Below are 12,310 nucleotides of genomic sequence, written 5' to 3'. Positions count from 1 at the left end.
TCTGCGGGGCAATGAATGCTGATAAAACTCCTCGAGCGTCAGCGTGCTCGTCGGATATAATCTTTGTCAGTTGCACGTGCGAATGATGACTTGTGCAATGCGATTAAAAGTTACTTCAGCCGAAGTTGCGAAACGAAACGTAAGTACGTGCCGAAGAAACTATATAGTGGCTAAGAAATGCTGAGAAATACACGCTCGCTCGAAGTGACCGTGTCCCGCGAGCTTCATTCAAAACATTCGCACACAACGAACGTTCCTCGCTCCTTACGGACAATAGTTTATTTATCGTTAAAGACCGTTCGACAATGAGATACGACTTCGCCGTGAAATATTTTTAGGACGGCCGACGATGACTTACTCAATGACCGCGCGTGTCCATCGGGAATCCCTGTGGATAGGAAATCAGAGAAGTCATTAAGATAATCACCATTTAATAAGAAAAGCAATAATGTGGGTATTCGGTTACGGCTCGCTCATATGGAAGGCAGACTTTCCATTCGAGAAGACACTGATTGGCCACATCAAGGGATACGTCAGGAGATTCCATCAGAAAAGCACTGATCACAGGGGAGTACCTAGCAGAGTAAGTACTTCATCGCTCTTCCAAACAGCCACCTCCGTTAAGGGGTCATTCTGGTAATCACGCTGCAAAATTCGGCAACATTCAGGCTTTTTTTTCTCAGTGAATACAACGAATAATAATGTCAAACTTTTTTTCATTTATTAAGCTACTTGTAATGTATACGGAACAATTTTTTAAATACACTTTTAATCATGTTTTTTCAATGTTATCTGGAGTTTAAAATCACGCCTTTGAAAAGAAATACCTCCCTGGCGGGAGTGATTTCACCTCACAGACACATCTGAAACAAAAAAACGAAGCTGAAACATGTTAATAATGATAAACCGTATCTTCAATTTCTTTTTTATTCTATTAAAATCGAAGTTGTAACACTTAATCTTTAGGGCCCCGGTTTTGTCCTGGTCTTCCCTAAACACAGTCCTGCAAGAGGTAGTAGGGGGCCACGTTTAGCGACCCATACCCAGCAGGATATTGGTTAAAACCCCGCTGAGTGACCTCACACCTAAGTCACTATAGCTCGTAGAGGCACTATACATATCTAAAAAGTTTGAACTGTTTGAATGCTACTCCGTAATTGGACGAAGAATTGTATGTTTTTACAGCCTGGTCGTGTGGTCACGTTACTTTCCTCCGACGATCTCAACGACGAAGTGTGGGGCGTAGCTTATAAAATATCCTCTCAGGACATAGACAAAGTCGTCACGCACTTGGACTATCGGGAGAAAGGTGGCTACGAGAGGAAAAGCGTTGTCTTCTATCCGTCGCACTCCATCGAGCACACTGTAACACATTCGGTGGTGAACAATGCTCCTAGGAGCGCGAGTTTGCCGCAGGCGACCTCGGAGAACAAGCCTTTTCACATCACGATATACATAGGCAGCGAGGATAATCCAAATTTCGCCGGAGTGGAAGATATACATTCGATAGCGAGACATATACTGGTGTCCCACGGTCCCAGCGGCGCCAACACCGAATACCTGTACAATCTAGCCAATGCTATGCGAGCGATAGCGCCGGGCGTACACGACGAACATTTGTTCGCGTTAGAGAGGGCTGTAAAGTCGCTGGAGCTCGGAGAGAATAAGGAAGTGAAGTCAGATTAAAGCGCATGCACAAACGAGGCGGATAAGGGATGCTTTGTTAGAACGGTTACTCCTTAGATAAATTTTGTGATAAAGGATTTTGTATTCGACGTATGACAGAATAGAAAATGTATTCGTAGTATTTATTCAGCTGTGTGTGAAGAATGCTTTTTTATGACTTGAGATGTGATATTTACCCCGGTGTACTTTGAATGAAAGTATTTAGCGTAAAAGGGCACAGTATTATATTGCTACTGACACAGTGTTGCGCGTAACGTTCGGCTCGGTTAAAAAGCACGCTTAATTATTTCCCTCGGACGGTTTCTTATTTATGTGCAAAAGTAGATTGTGCGTAAACCAGCGGCGGATTTGAAGAAAAAGGCCCGGGCGGCAAACGTTTCGAGGGCAGAGTTGTGCATTATTCGAATAAATTGATCTCGAATTAGAATTGCGAATAAAAGGAAGATATTTGAGAATAACGAAGAATTTTTTATTCGAATAAATTTTCGTTTGAATAACTTTGCATGCGAATAAATTTTCATTCGAGTCTTATTTGAAATTACGCGAATAAAAAAATTATTCGTTAGTCTCGAATAACTTCATTTTATTCGAAGATGATTCGAATAAAAACGTATAATACAAATTAAATAAAAATTAAATTATTAAAGATTATAAATTTATTCGAATAATGCCCAACTCTATCCGAGGGACCTAAAGAGGGACCTAGTTTACTAAAAACGGACTAAGTGTAAAACTGCAGAAAGAAAATTATAGTGTTTGGATAAAATCGTAAGTTGTTTTTTTGAAGATTGGGCCCTGGGGGCCTCCTAGGCACGGGCCCAGGCGGCAACTGCTCATCGGCCGCCCGTTAAATCCGTCACTGATGTAAACAATGCCATTATGAATAACGAATGAATCCGAAACATAAATCATTTTCTCTACATTCAAATATATTCTTGTATGGTGCGTCCCACCCCTGGGGTTGCTTGCGACGCGGCAAACGTTCATCATTACACATAACTGCGCTTGTGCGAAACAGCAGCCAATAGAAAGAAGGCGTATGTTACCTCGTCGCCCCTCCCGCAAGGATATCACTCCCCGCAACTATTCCTCCGTTCCTATATGTATTCCTATGTCCATGCTGCGGGTGATTTGGGCTTAAGTGGAACGCACCCGTAATAACACCTTGTATATATTCTGAACCGACCAATGACCTCCCCGAACGAGTTGCTCCTGAACCACATTTAACCGATGCTAATGGATAAACGACGATTCATCGAAATTTGACCTCGGCTGGAGAAAGCCTTCGGCCTTCAATTTGGCGTCGTGCAGATTATCGGACACTGGCAATTCGCGTTTCCTAATCTCCTCCAAACGACACGTAGCCTCGATCTCAATGAGACAAAAATATCGTGTCTCACACGAAACAATTATTTTATTATTTTTTAATGAATTTGTCATTAGGTTCATGAATATATATATTCAATATATTTATATATTTATTTATATATTTTCAAAAATCTCATTTCTCGCGACCATTTCCATTATTCACATTTAGTTGTTGCCGAGATGTTTGTCTCATGTAAAATCCCACCGTGTAGGTATTCGCACCTTAACAAAAATATCTGAAATATAATTGGAAGCATTGCATCTCGCGCGTTGCTATCGAAAATTCTTGACCCCGAGGTTATCGAGGAATACGTTAATTAGAGTTTAATTGACGAGAATGATAATACTGGATCGCGCACGGACCCATTGTTAAATTAACGCTCGAAGCGAAATGAATCGTGCCAGCGACAAGTTTGAATCCGATTGGCCGCGCGATTGTTTACAATTCGCGGTGGGACTATGTTTTCGTTGCGCATGAGCGTGCGCTGACGCGTAATGATCAGCTGAACGAGCTTAGCTCCGCCATTTCTTATTGTCGGGGCAACTGTCAAACCGAGCGGCTCGTCCGCGGCTCTGTTTCCTATCTGTACGGGCGAACACGACAACAAAAGCCAAGATTGGGTGATCCATTTACGTGAAAGCGTTTCGGACGCATCCGGGTAAGTTTCCGCGTGACATTCCGCGCCTCTTCTCAAACCCACTCGCCAAATACGCTCGCACCTCTAACGGAAACAAAATGGTGGTGAAACGCGAAAAGTAGAGTTGTTACATTTCCCCGATCGTTTCATACGTATCGAGACACCGCTCCTACAGGCTAACACAGCGCAGCTCTGATTTTCGCTTCAATCGTGACTGATTACACTGTGTATTCGATAAATTCCTATTCTCGTACTTAACCAGTCACTGCTCCGTAGCTTGCGTCATTCCTCATTCTGTGTAAATAATAACAATAGCGACCCACAGCAGATAAGCTTGTTTTGCACAGATTCGAATCGTAAATTTGGGCAGGGTGCGCGTTTGTTTTGGCTGTGACGTCTTACCGCGATGATTGAGGCGATAATGCCAGCAGTGGGGGAAATAAACAAATGGAACGTTCGCTTCAAAGTTCATTCAGCGCCAAAGTGCGTTGAACTGCAACTACGCTGCATAAATACATAAACTGAGAATCACTTTCCAAGTAATTTGTATACTTTTTTCTGAGACATTCTTTAAATTCTTTCTTAATGAGGATGTAAACAGTTCGATTTACGAATTTATAAGGTCGTTGGAGTAACCAGAAGCGCAAAGAAATTTGCGTGTAAATTGGTCGAGATAGATTACAAAGGAGTATCAGGTATCCGTGCTCTCCGTATGTAAACAAAGAACTCTTTTTGCCGAGGTAACGAGTTGATAGTAAAAAGTTTCGTGTGTCAGCTTGACGTCGCCAATCAGCTTCGCGCGAGTTCGTGCGCGATCGTAGCTGCTCGGGCATCGTTCACCCGTACGATTCAAGCAGATGCGAGTCAGTATCGCTAAAGTACGCGCTCGGCGAGCGTGCGTCTGCTCCTCGCGGGGCTCTTTGCTCTTACGTAAAGAAAAAAAAGAAGCGTATATAGTTTTTTGGTAGTTCAGTGATCTCGAGGGACCACCGCACTCGAAACAAGTCGTACGTACACAAACTTTTTTTTATCAAACGCCAGAAATTTCTTCGCGAATACAACTTCCCGCCAAGAATGAATAATGGAACTGTGCGTACTCTCCTGAGTCTAAAACTTTTCAAATCAATTCAGTAATTAATCTCCTTATATCAGCATCTGTTATTCACGTTTCTATAACGATATACATATTTGACTTTCCCCAGTCGATATAATTCAGAAGAACTGGATTCGTGTATTTGTAAATCACTCGAAATAGCGCGAATCAAAGAATTAGGTACTTTCTGAATTAATTTCTTGTTCGTGAAATTGATTTATTTTGAATTTCCATGTTTGGCAATTTTCGATGTAGATGCCGCGGAAATTTTTATGTTAGACATTTTATGGTACTTCAGTCAGAATTGATTAATCAGAATGAAAATTTAATTTATATCAAATCTGCGCGTTCGAGCTTCTTTTAATCGCGATTTAAGCAGTCGAAGTCGATTAAAGGGAATCCTTCTCATCCTTAAATTTGACAGTTCGTTGCATCAGCCGTTCGATATATTGTCTATAGCTTCCTTTCTTCCACGAAGCGCGTCGCTGATTTAAAAGTTGTTTCAACTTTTAATTCAATGCCATTTCTTTTTCTTCGCGACAATGCTGTCGAAGGTCATTGCCCGAAAACTTATTGTTACGTCATTTGGCAAAGTAAATTATTTATAGCGGTCAGTAATTCTTATCTTTCTTTTAAACTTTTACTTGCCGACTTTGTTCTTTAATTATTATTATTAAAGGAATTAATACTATACTGTGACTAATAAATTTCACTAAAAAAAACTTTACTGGTGATTTAAAAAAATATTCTATTTCTTAATAACCTCTTGTTTCGTAATATTTCGAAGAATTCCTCGATCGATTCAATTCGATAGGTGTCCTACGCTATTGCATCATTTGAATGAGATAATAGCGAGGTTAAAGAACTATCCTCTTTGTTAAGCGTATTCCAGATATTTTCGTAATCTGAAAGCTATTATACTCGATACCCCGCTGCACCTATTTAATCTGAACAAATATACTACTGGTCTCTGTACATATTTTCATCACCAATCGAATCACGCTGCAAGCGGAATTTCAAACATTCGAATTCCGAACGATTCCCGATCGTCAAGAGCATCAAAATCTTATTGCACTCGCAATGACACGATTCCTTTGTTCTAGCATGTTCGGATTATTTCGCGCGTAAAACTCGAATGTCTGCCCACAATGGAATTTTTAACGTGGTAATTAGAAACAACGCCAAAGGAAAAACATGGTTAATCGCAAGTGGTCCATGTTATTTTGAACTAAGTCCTTTTCTAGTGCGTTCTTCGAAACTCTCGAATGACCCGTTTACGGCGCGTGGATGCAAACACGTACGCACGGGACAGTTGAGAATGTCACAATGGGGAGCGCAATAAATCTCCGATCTCTAATAGCGCTGAGAAATTACAATATCTAGATTCTAAATCGAAAGCAACCGGAATTTCAATTGAGTTTTTACTGTATTAAAAATGTATCACACCAGTTAGTGTTATTTTAAAGTGACCAGATATTTTCTGTTTCAATGTGAGACAAGCAAGCAAGCAAGCAAAGAAAAAGGGTTAACAGATCCGTGAGATCTTTTCCGTAGTTCATTAAAGCGTTTACAATATATTTAAAAATACATACTTGTGATTATAAAGTGATACATTGAAACGAAATTAAAAATATTTCTTTTTTCGCAACAAAAAAAGTAGAGGAAACAGTAACTTTATGCCACCTAGGAAATGTAAAAGGTTACATGTCCAATCGGGGCACTTTTCAATGCGGGACAAAGGGCTCAAATGCGGGACGTCTGGTCACTTTACGTTCCATCGTGTTTCCCTGAAATTGTTAAACATTTAAATACGTTCTGCGGCGATAAAATGAATCCGTATCTTGTTTGTAAGCCTTTGGATGTTCTGTTTACGTTTGTTAGCTATGCGATAACATTTAAGCCGAGATTAATTCCTGCGGCTACCTTAATATCGATGTTATTTCATTCTTCCAGATACAAGGCTAGCCAGCTGCGCCATTCTTGTTGTGTGACACCCGCATCATCAGCCACACTACGCACCCTTTGTGTTCTATTATCCCTTCGTTGTTGCTGTAGTTAGCTGTTGGTCACACATCGCAGGAATGGACACATCGGGCTTGCCTGTACCGGATGCAATCCACCCGCTGCTCGAACAACTGCAAGAAGCCTTGGTTCTCGAAGTGAAGTACCAACCTAACCTTCAGTTACCAAGTGTATCGCAAGTAAGTGTACCCAACGAAAGCCTAGGGAGAGCTCTCGCCGTACAGTGCGTCCGCACCTGCGAACTACGGAGCGCCTGTCGCACACGCAAAATCTTTCCTCGTTTCCTCAGAATGATGAAATAACGATCGGAGCTCGCGACGGATCTGCCCATGTTTTAAGATGTTTAAAAGTATGGTACGACTTGCCGTCGGACGTGTTTTTTATCGCCATCAACCTGATGGACCGTTTCCTAACGAAAATGAAGGCAAGGCCGAAGCACATGGCCTGCATCAGCGTGTCCGCATTTCACATAGCCGCTGTCCAGCTGGCGCAGTCTCTGGACGCTGATCACTTGGTCTCTATTTCCCAGTGCAAGTGCACTGGCGGTGATCTTAAACGTATGTCAGAAGTGATAAGGAACAAACTAGAGTGGGCGCCCGGCACCCGACCTCTCACACCCTTGACTTTCCTTCGATACTACAATGCGATGTTCCATGCTGTTGCGTCGCAGCTAGGAATAGGGGACGTCTACAGTAGCATCGTGACGGTAAGTTAGTTTATCATCCACGTAAGACTTTAGAATACCACCAACGTCAATGGCACCGTACGCGCTTATTTCAGGAGTCTGAGCTTCTCCTCAGATTGGAGATGGTTGCCTGCGATGGCAACTGTGCCAGCCTGAGGCCATCGGAAGTGGCACTTGTTCTGCTCTGCAACTACTTGGACAGCGCGGTGAATCGGCTGGACGCTGGCGCGGACCCCAGCGTGTCCGCGACCGCCGGGCCCAGCTGCCCCACCATGAATCCATCTGTAATACCAAGAAATCAAATGCTTAGACTTTTAGAGTTTGCCGTAGAGCTTCAGAAAATATGTAAGGTATTGTCAGAATGATCCGCCAGCTGTTGTACTCTGACGACACTGGAGCAACGTCAGCTTGATACCTACCCTCCCCTTCGACAGATTTCAGATACAAGTTTCTTCTCTGCACACGAAGCTGTAGGTGCTATATTGAGCAAATACAATGCCCAAGAGCAAACTCCTCACAGGCAAAGACTGATATGGAGATTGTCGTCCCGTACGGCGCGTCTTTTACGTCCAACTGATAAATTCACGTCTGTGTTACCTGTTATCGCCGAACATGCTCCAGTTCCTTCGCCAAGTAAAATTAGGTACGCCTCTCCATCTGTGCGCGCAGCTTTCCAACGCTTTCGGTTGTGTGTTTTCAATGCCTCTGTTCCTTGTTTACAGGAAAAGTCGTAAGTTCAGTCGACGTCATGGGAACAAGAGACGTTAAGTGGCAGTATCGAGGCCTTAAAGTGAGTTGCTTATAGACACAGCAATTACGTTAGAAATAAATGTAAGTGATCCCCAGCCGGTGGGTCGCGAAGTGTTTTCTGGGGGGTCGCCACGGTTTCTTTTTTAACATTAAGGGCAAATTCTTACCACTTACGCCCAAATCGCCCCCGAAGCCCGTGATTTTCATTAAGGTAGGTTTTCCTATACGCGACTGGACGCAATGTTAAGAATTTTAAAGTCGATTTTCTCGAAAGTGAAGCGCAATATCAAAAAATTTTATTCCTCTTTCTCGACTTATTTACTTGTTATAAGTCGAAAAGGAACAGTTTTTTTTTATACCGCGCTTCATTCTCCAAAAAAAATCGACTTTGAAATTCTACCTTAATGAAAATGATTTCGCCCTAAGGTAGAATTATATTTTGAAATACCTATTTTTAATGTGTCTTCTTTACCTTACTTTATATGGGGGAGAGGGCGTTATTTGAATATTATAAAAAGGGGTTGCGACTCGAAAAAGATTGGGAAACACTGACAGAGTTATAGATTGCTAAGGATTGAAATAGAATGTATAGTGACTAATGCCCGGTTACTTTTCAGGTGCTGGATCAGATGTTCAGTGTTGTTTATCTGTCATACCGAGCAAGAAAGGATGTTTGGTTTTAGTTCGACGTTAGAGGTTCACATAGAAAGTACAAATATCGATGTATTTACTGTCGTACACGGCGAAATGTCGGATATCTCTTTTGTATCGTATCGTACCAAAAAGCAGAGGCCGAGAGGGGCGTAAGTTCACGTTTCGTTGCAGTAGCATTCGTAACTGAATACTTTCTCTTAATTGTACTATACATTTTATAATGTAAGACGAGGATTTTCCGTTCTAAAATCATTATTCGCTAGTTATCGCTTATTTATGCCGCGGCACGCCGGTGCTCGAAAATGAGAGAGGGGATGGTACGAAGAATGAACAATGATCGGGACAGCAGATCGTATTTTTAGTAATATTGAAATTAATGTGATACAATGTCCACTGTAACTCGTACATTACGAATAGAACCGTTTACGTATGTACCGTACGTTCGCGAAATTTGTTAAAAATGCGAGGCAATCGATTACGCGCGAGTATAAATAATGATAAGGGAAAGTCTAAAAAAAAGAATTATTTAAAAAGTAAATTATAAAAAAAAAATTAAGGAAATTAGAGCGGTTGGAACGTTCAAGAAACTTGAAATCCTTTGAAATTTACTGAAATCGAAATTACTGTTTGATGTTCGGTCGTGAGACTGTATTTAAATTATGATGTATCGTTTTGAGAAAAAGACTATGCGCGAGTGTAAATAGGATAGTCTTCTATCGGGTGTTTCTACGATTAAAAAGAAAGGCAACAACGCATTTATATCAAACAATATACCGCTTGACCCGTTCGCGCTCCGATTGCGCCTCGTTTTTTCCAAGCGTTCTTTTACAGTCAGTATTTCTTTAAATCTTCTAAGCAGCTGCTGCATAGGAGCTGCATTCTTCGAAGTTGCGCGCACGCAATTGCGCGCGAACCGAAAAGAAATCTACGAAACCAGACCGACACGCTGGCCTTTTATCTGGGTCACACTCGAAATAATCCACAGGCGGTTTAAATTTAGACAATCTTTCCTTAATGTTATTGGAAAAGTCTCGAAGAATGCAGCGCGCGTGTAGCATCGCCGGGCGCAATTAACAGCGCGAACGGTCGGCGGGCATAATCTTAAATGCTTCAGACAAACATTCTGAAAAGCAAAAAAGAAAAGGAAAGCTGTCAGCTGTGAAAGTGTAATTACACGTAAAGTTAATTTAAAGTACATAGTATTACATAATTACATATAAGAGTAACGTTTCGAAGCCACGATTTGTGATAGGATTTTCTACTAACGTAGCTTTCGAATGTGGTGATCGTTATTAATTGTCTCGAGCATTTGAGATCTAAAAAAAAAAAAGAAAATTGTGTCTGCAACAACGCGTTGCCTCACTAATTTTTTTTCCTTTTCTTCGCGCGTTTGATCTAGTAATCTCACGGCGTTTGGGGGGGAAAGCACGTGTGCAAAACCGAAAGAAAGAATACTCCGAATTAACTGTAGATAATTTATGTTGAGTGGGATACTTGCTCCGATTGTAAAGTATTGATACAAAAAGGATTGTATGTAAATTACGGAAGGCATTGTGTTCTTACTCTACGAGAAACGCCTAATTTTTAAACTGTACACAGCTAGGAGTGTAGTTGTTGCATATTACGTTAAAAGGCAATGATTACGTTCGAGGGGAGCAACTTTCTTCTTTCCTTCAACGTGTTTTTATATTCTTTAGCCAGTTCACGCTAGTCATAAGTCGTATCTATGCCTTGAACTTTCATTTCATACTACTTCGTGCAAATAGTTTCTTTTAAACGTAAGTTGCCGGAACGAGTACTTAGCGAAGTATACTTGGAATCACATATCTTAGAGTAATACTGGAACGCCAGGCTCATCCGAAGCATGTATTTGATCAAAGTCTGTGTAAAACTAGGGAATCGTTGTAAAAAACAAGGGGCCGTTGAATAAGAAGCATCGATCGTCTCGAATATTCCTTAGCGCTTATTAACCAGTATTACGTGCAATTTTTAAAGCTTTTCAGAAAACTGTTTTCTCTCGTGATGAATCGCTAAAATAAGTTGCAACAGAATGAAGATTTTTATGTAATGAAAGATACAGTAAACTTCAGTCATTTTTTCCTACGAAATGTTTCTTTATTCTTTCCAGACAGAGCACTTTTGCGGCACGCACCGGCCAACCTTGTATACTATATCCTTGATGCATACTAAAAACTTTTTGTTATCATAATGTTTTTAATGTTAACAATAGACTGTATTCCGAGCCCGATATAGCTCTTCCATTGCTCGGGGCAAAAATGATTTTTGCCGCCTTTTAAGGCGGATTCAGACACGTCTAGTAATTTAGATTTGTAGCGAGTAACTTACTACTTTTTCGTGTGTGAACACTAAAATTTAGTCAAGTAGTTTAGTAGAACAATGGTAAATTACTAAATTACTCGCTACTCAACTAAATTACTCGACGTGTCTGTCCCAGCCTTAATATTTAGTTTTAAAGTTCGATACTAAATTCAAATATGTATTCGCTACCTTTTTACCCCTTTTGCAAAAAGTCTTATTTTTTTATTGATTTTATTGTGGCGTCTCTACCACCACGTACTTTTTCTGCGATACTTTTCTTTCCCTACGTTTCTAACTTTCACATTTCTAAATTCTCTTACTGTTTACAACTTCCTGCCTACTTATTCTTCTATGGTTCGTTTCTCGAGGGTTTCGCCTGGGCCTGGCGTTCGTCAAGAACACCAGGCCCGCGCGAGCCCTAGCGGAGTTGTTTCTCGCGTAGCTTACTCTTTTACCGATCTCGGCATTTCTTCAGTTTTCTGCGTTGCTCTTTTTCTATTTCCTTCCTTCACTTCTTCCACCCCTGGTTAAGGGTACCACAGACGAGGTATAGAATAGACCTATCAAGCAATGTATTTTTGTGTCGCCGGTTTGGGGGGTCCTAGGACCCCCTTACCATTTTAGTGTTCCTCCGTTCTCTTCCGTTGAACGGAATATGTTCATAAGACGATTTTTAAATTGTTACTTTGACAGAAACATTTGTAAATCGCGGGCTTTCACTCTCAAAACATAACCTAGTTTTACTCGTGCTTAATTTTAATTCCTACCACGCGTAGCGTTACAATCTGTTTTGAGACTTCACCGGTAACGTTGCATGCGACACTAAAATGGTAAGGGGCTCCTAGGACCCCCCAAACCGGCGATACAAAAATACATTGCTTGATAGATCTATTCTATACCTCGTCTGTGTGCGAAGTAAACATTGATAACTTACCGTCTGTCGGTTCTCAGTTTTCTGAATAACTTCACACGGATTTCAAACGAAACACTGAGTGGCGTACGACTGCAGAACCACACTCACTGTCTACATCTATCTTCAGTGCTCTTATCAATGACCTCAACTTCCTATGCTCAACAAAAAATCGTATGGCACCT

General features: G+C 41.2%; 2 protein-coding genes across 6 annotated transcripts; both read left to right on the top strand.

The window, feature by feature from the left end:
- Positions 1 to 5: 5 nt before the first annotated feature.
- On the top strand, positions 6 to 2,626 carry LOC143366200 (putative glutathione-specific gamma-glutamylcyclotransferase 2). Of its 2 annotated transcripts, none has more exons than XM_076807055.1 (3): positions 6 to 139; positions 339 to 583; positions 1,186 to 2,626. In XM_076807055.1, exons 2-3 carry the CDS (start codon positions 449 to 451, stop codon positions 1,684 to 1,686), a joined length of 636 nt encoding a protein of 211 aa, XP_076663170.1. In that variant the 5' UTR covers positions 6 to 139; positions 339 to 448; the 3' UTR covers positions 1,687 to 2,626. The 2 variants fall into 2 exon arrangements, 1 of the variants encoding a protein (XP_076663170.1); XR_013084686.1 differs by lacking the exon at positions 6 to 139 and having other exon boundaries at positions 173 to 583; positions 1,186 to 2,211; positions 2,253 to 2,626.
- A 928-nt stretch (positions 2,627 to 3,554) lies between these two features.
- On the top strand, positions 3,555 to 11,004 carry Cycg (cyclin G). Of its 4 annotated transcripts, none has more exons than XR_013084661.1 (7): positions 3,555 to 3,713; positions 6,739 to 6,986; positions 7,097 to 7,513; positions 7,588 to 7,842; positions 7,927 to 8,135; positions 8,215 to 8,323; positions 8,860 to 11,004. XR_013084661.1 is itself a non-coding variant. In XM_076806875.1 (7 exons), exons 2-6 carry the CDS (start codon positions 6,867 to 6,869, stop codon positions 8,258 to 8,260), a joined length of 1,047 nt encoding a protein of 348 aa, XP_076662990.1. In that variant the 5' UTR covers positions 3,555 to 3,713; positions 6,739 to 6,866; the 3' UTR covers positions 8,261 to 8,282; positions 8,860 to 11,004. The 4 variants fall into 4 exon arrangements, 2 of the variants coding, with proteins under 2 accessions (XP_076662990.1, XP_076662991.1); XM_076806875.1 differs by having other exon boundaries at positions 8,215 to 8,282; XM_076806876.1 differs by lacking the exon at positions 3,555 to 3,713 and adding an exon at positions 4,541 to 4,699 and having other exon boundaries at positions 8,215 to 8,282.
- The last annotated feature ends 1,306 nt before the right edge of the window (positions 11,005 to 12,310 follow it).

The sequence above is a fragment of the Andrena cerasifolii genome, chromosome 2 (genome assembly GCF_050908995.1).
Source record: "Andrena cerasifolii isolate SP2316 chromosome 2, iyAndCera1_principal, whole genome shotgun sequence".
NCBI classification, from domain to species: Eukaryota; Metazoa; Arthropoda; class Insecta; order Hymenoptera; family Andrenidae; genus Andrena; species Andrena cerasifolii.
Note: the sequence above shows the minus strand (reverse complement) of the source record. Positions and strands in the feature narration are given on the sequence as shown.

What these genes read in the sequence shown, in the direction of transcription:
- LOC143366200 (XM_076807055.1), top strand. Translation starts at nt 449, where the DNA reads ATGTGGGTATTCGGTTACGGCTCGCTCATATGGAAGGCAGACTTTCCA. An exon ending in ACAGGGGAGTACCTAGCAGA is followed by an intron (nt 584 to 1,185) that starts GTAAGTACTTCA and finishes ATGTTTTTACAG; the next exon opens with CCTGGTCGTGTGGTCACGTT.
- Cycg (XM_076806875.1), top strand. Translation starts at nt 6,867, where the DNA reads ATGGACACATCGGGCTTGCCTGTACCGGATGCAATCCACCCGCTGCTC. An exon ending in AGTTACCAAGTGTATCGCAA is followed by an intron (nt 6,987 to 7,096) that starts GTAAGTGTACCC and finishes TCGTTTCCTCAG; the next exon opens with AATGATGAAATAACGATCGG. An exon ending in AGCTTCAGAAAATATGTAAG is followed by an intron (nt 7,843 to 7,926) that starts GTATTGTCAGAA and finishes CCCCTTCGACAG; the next exon opens with ATTTCAGATACAAGTTTCTT.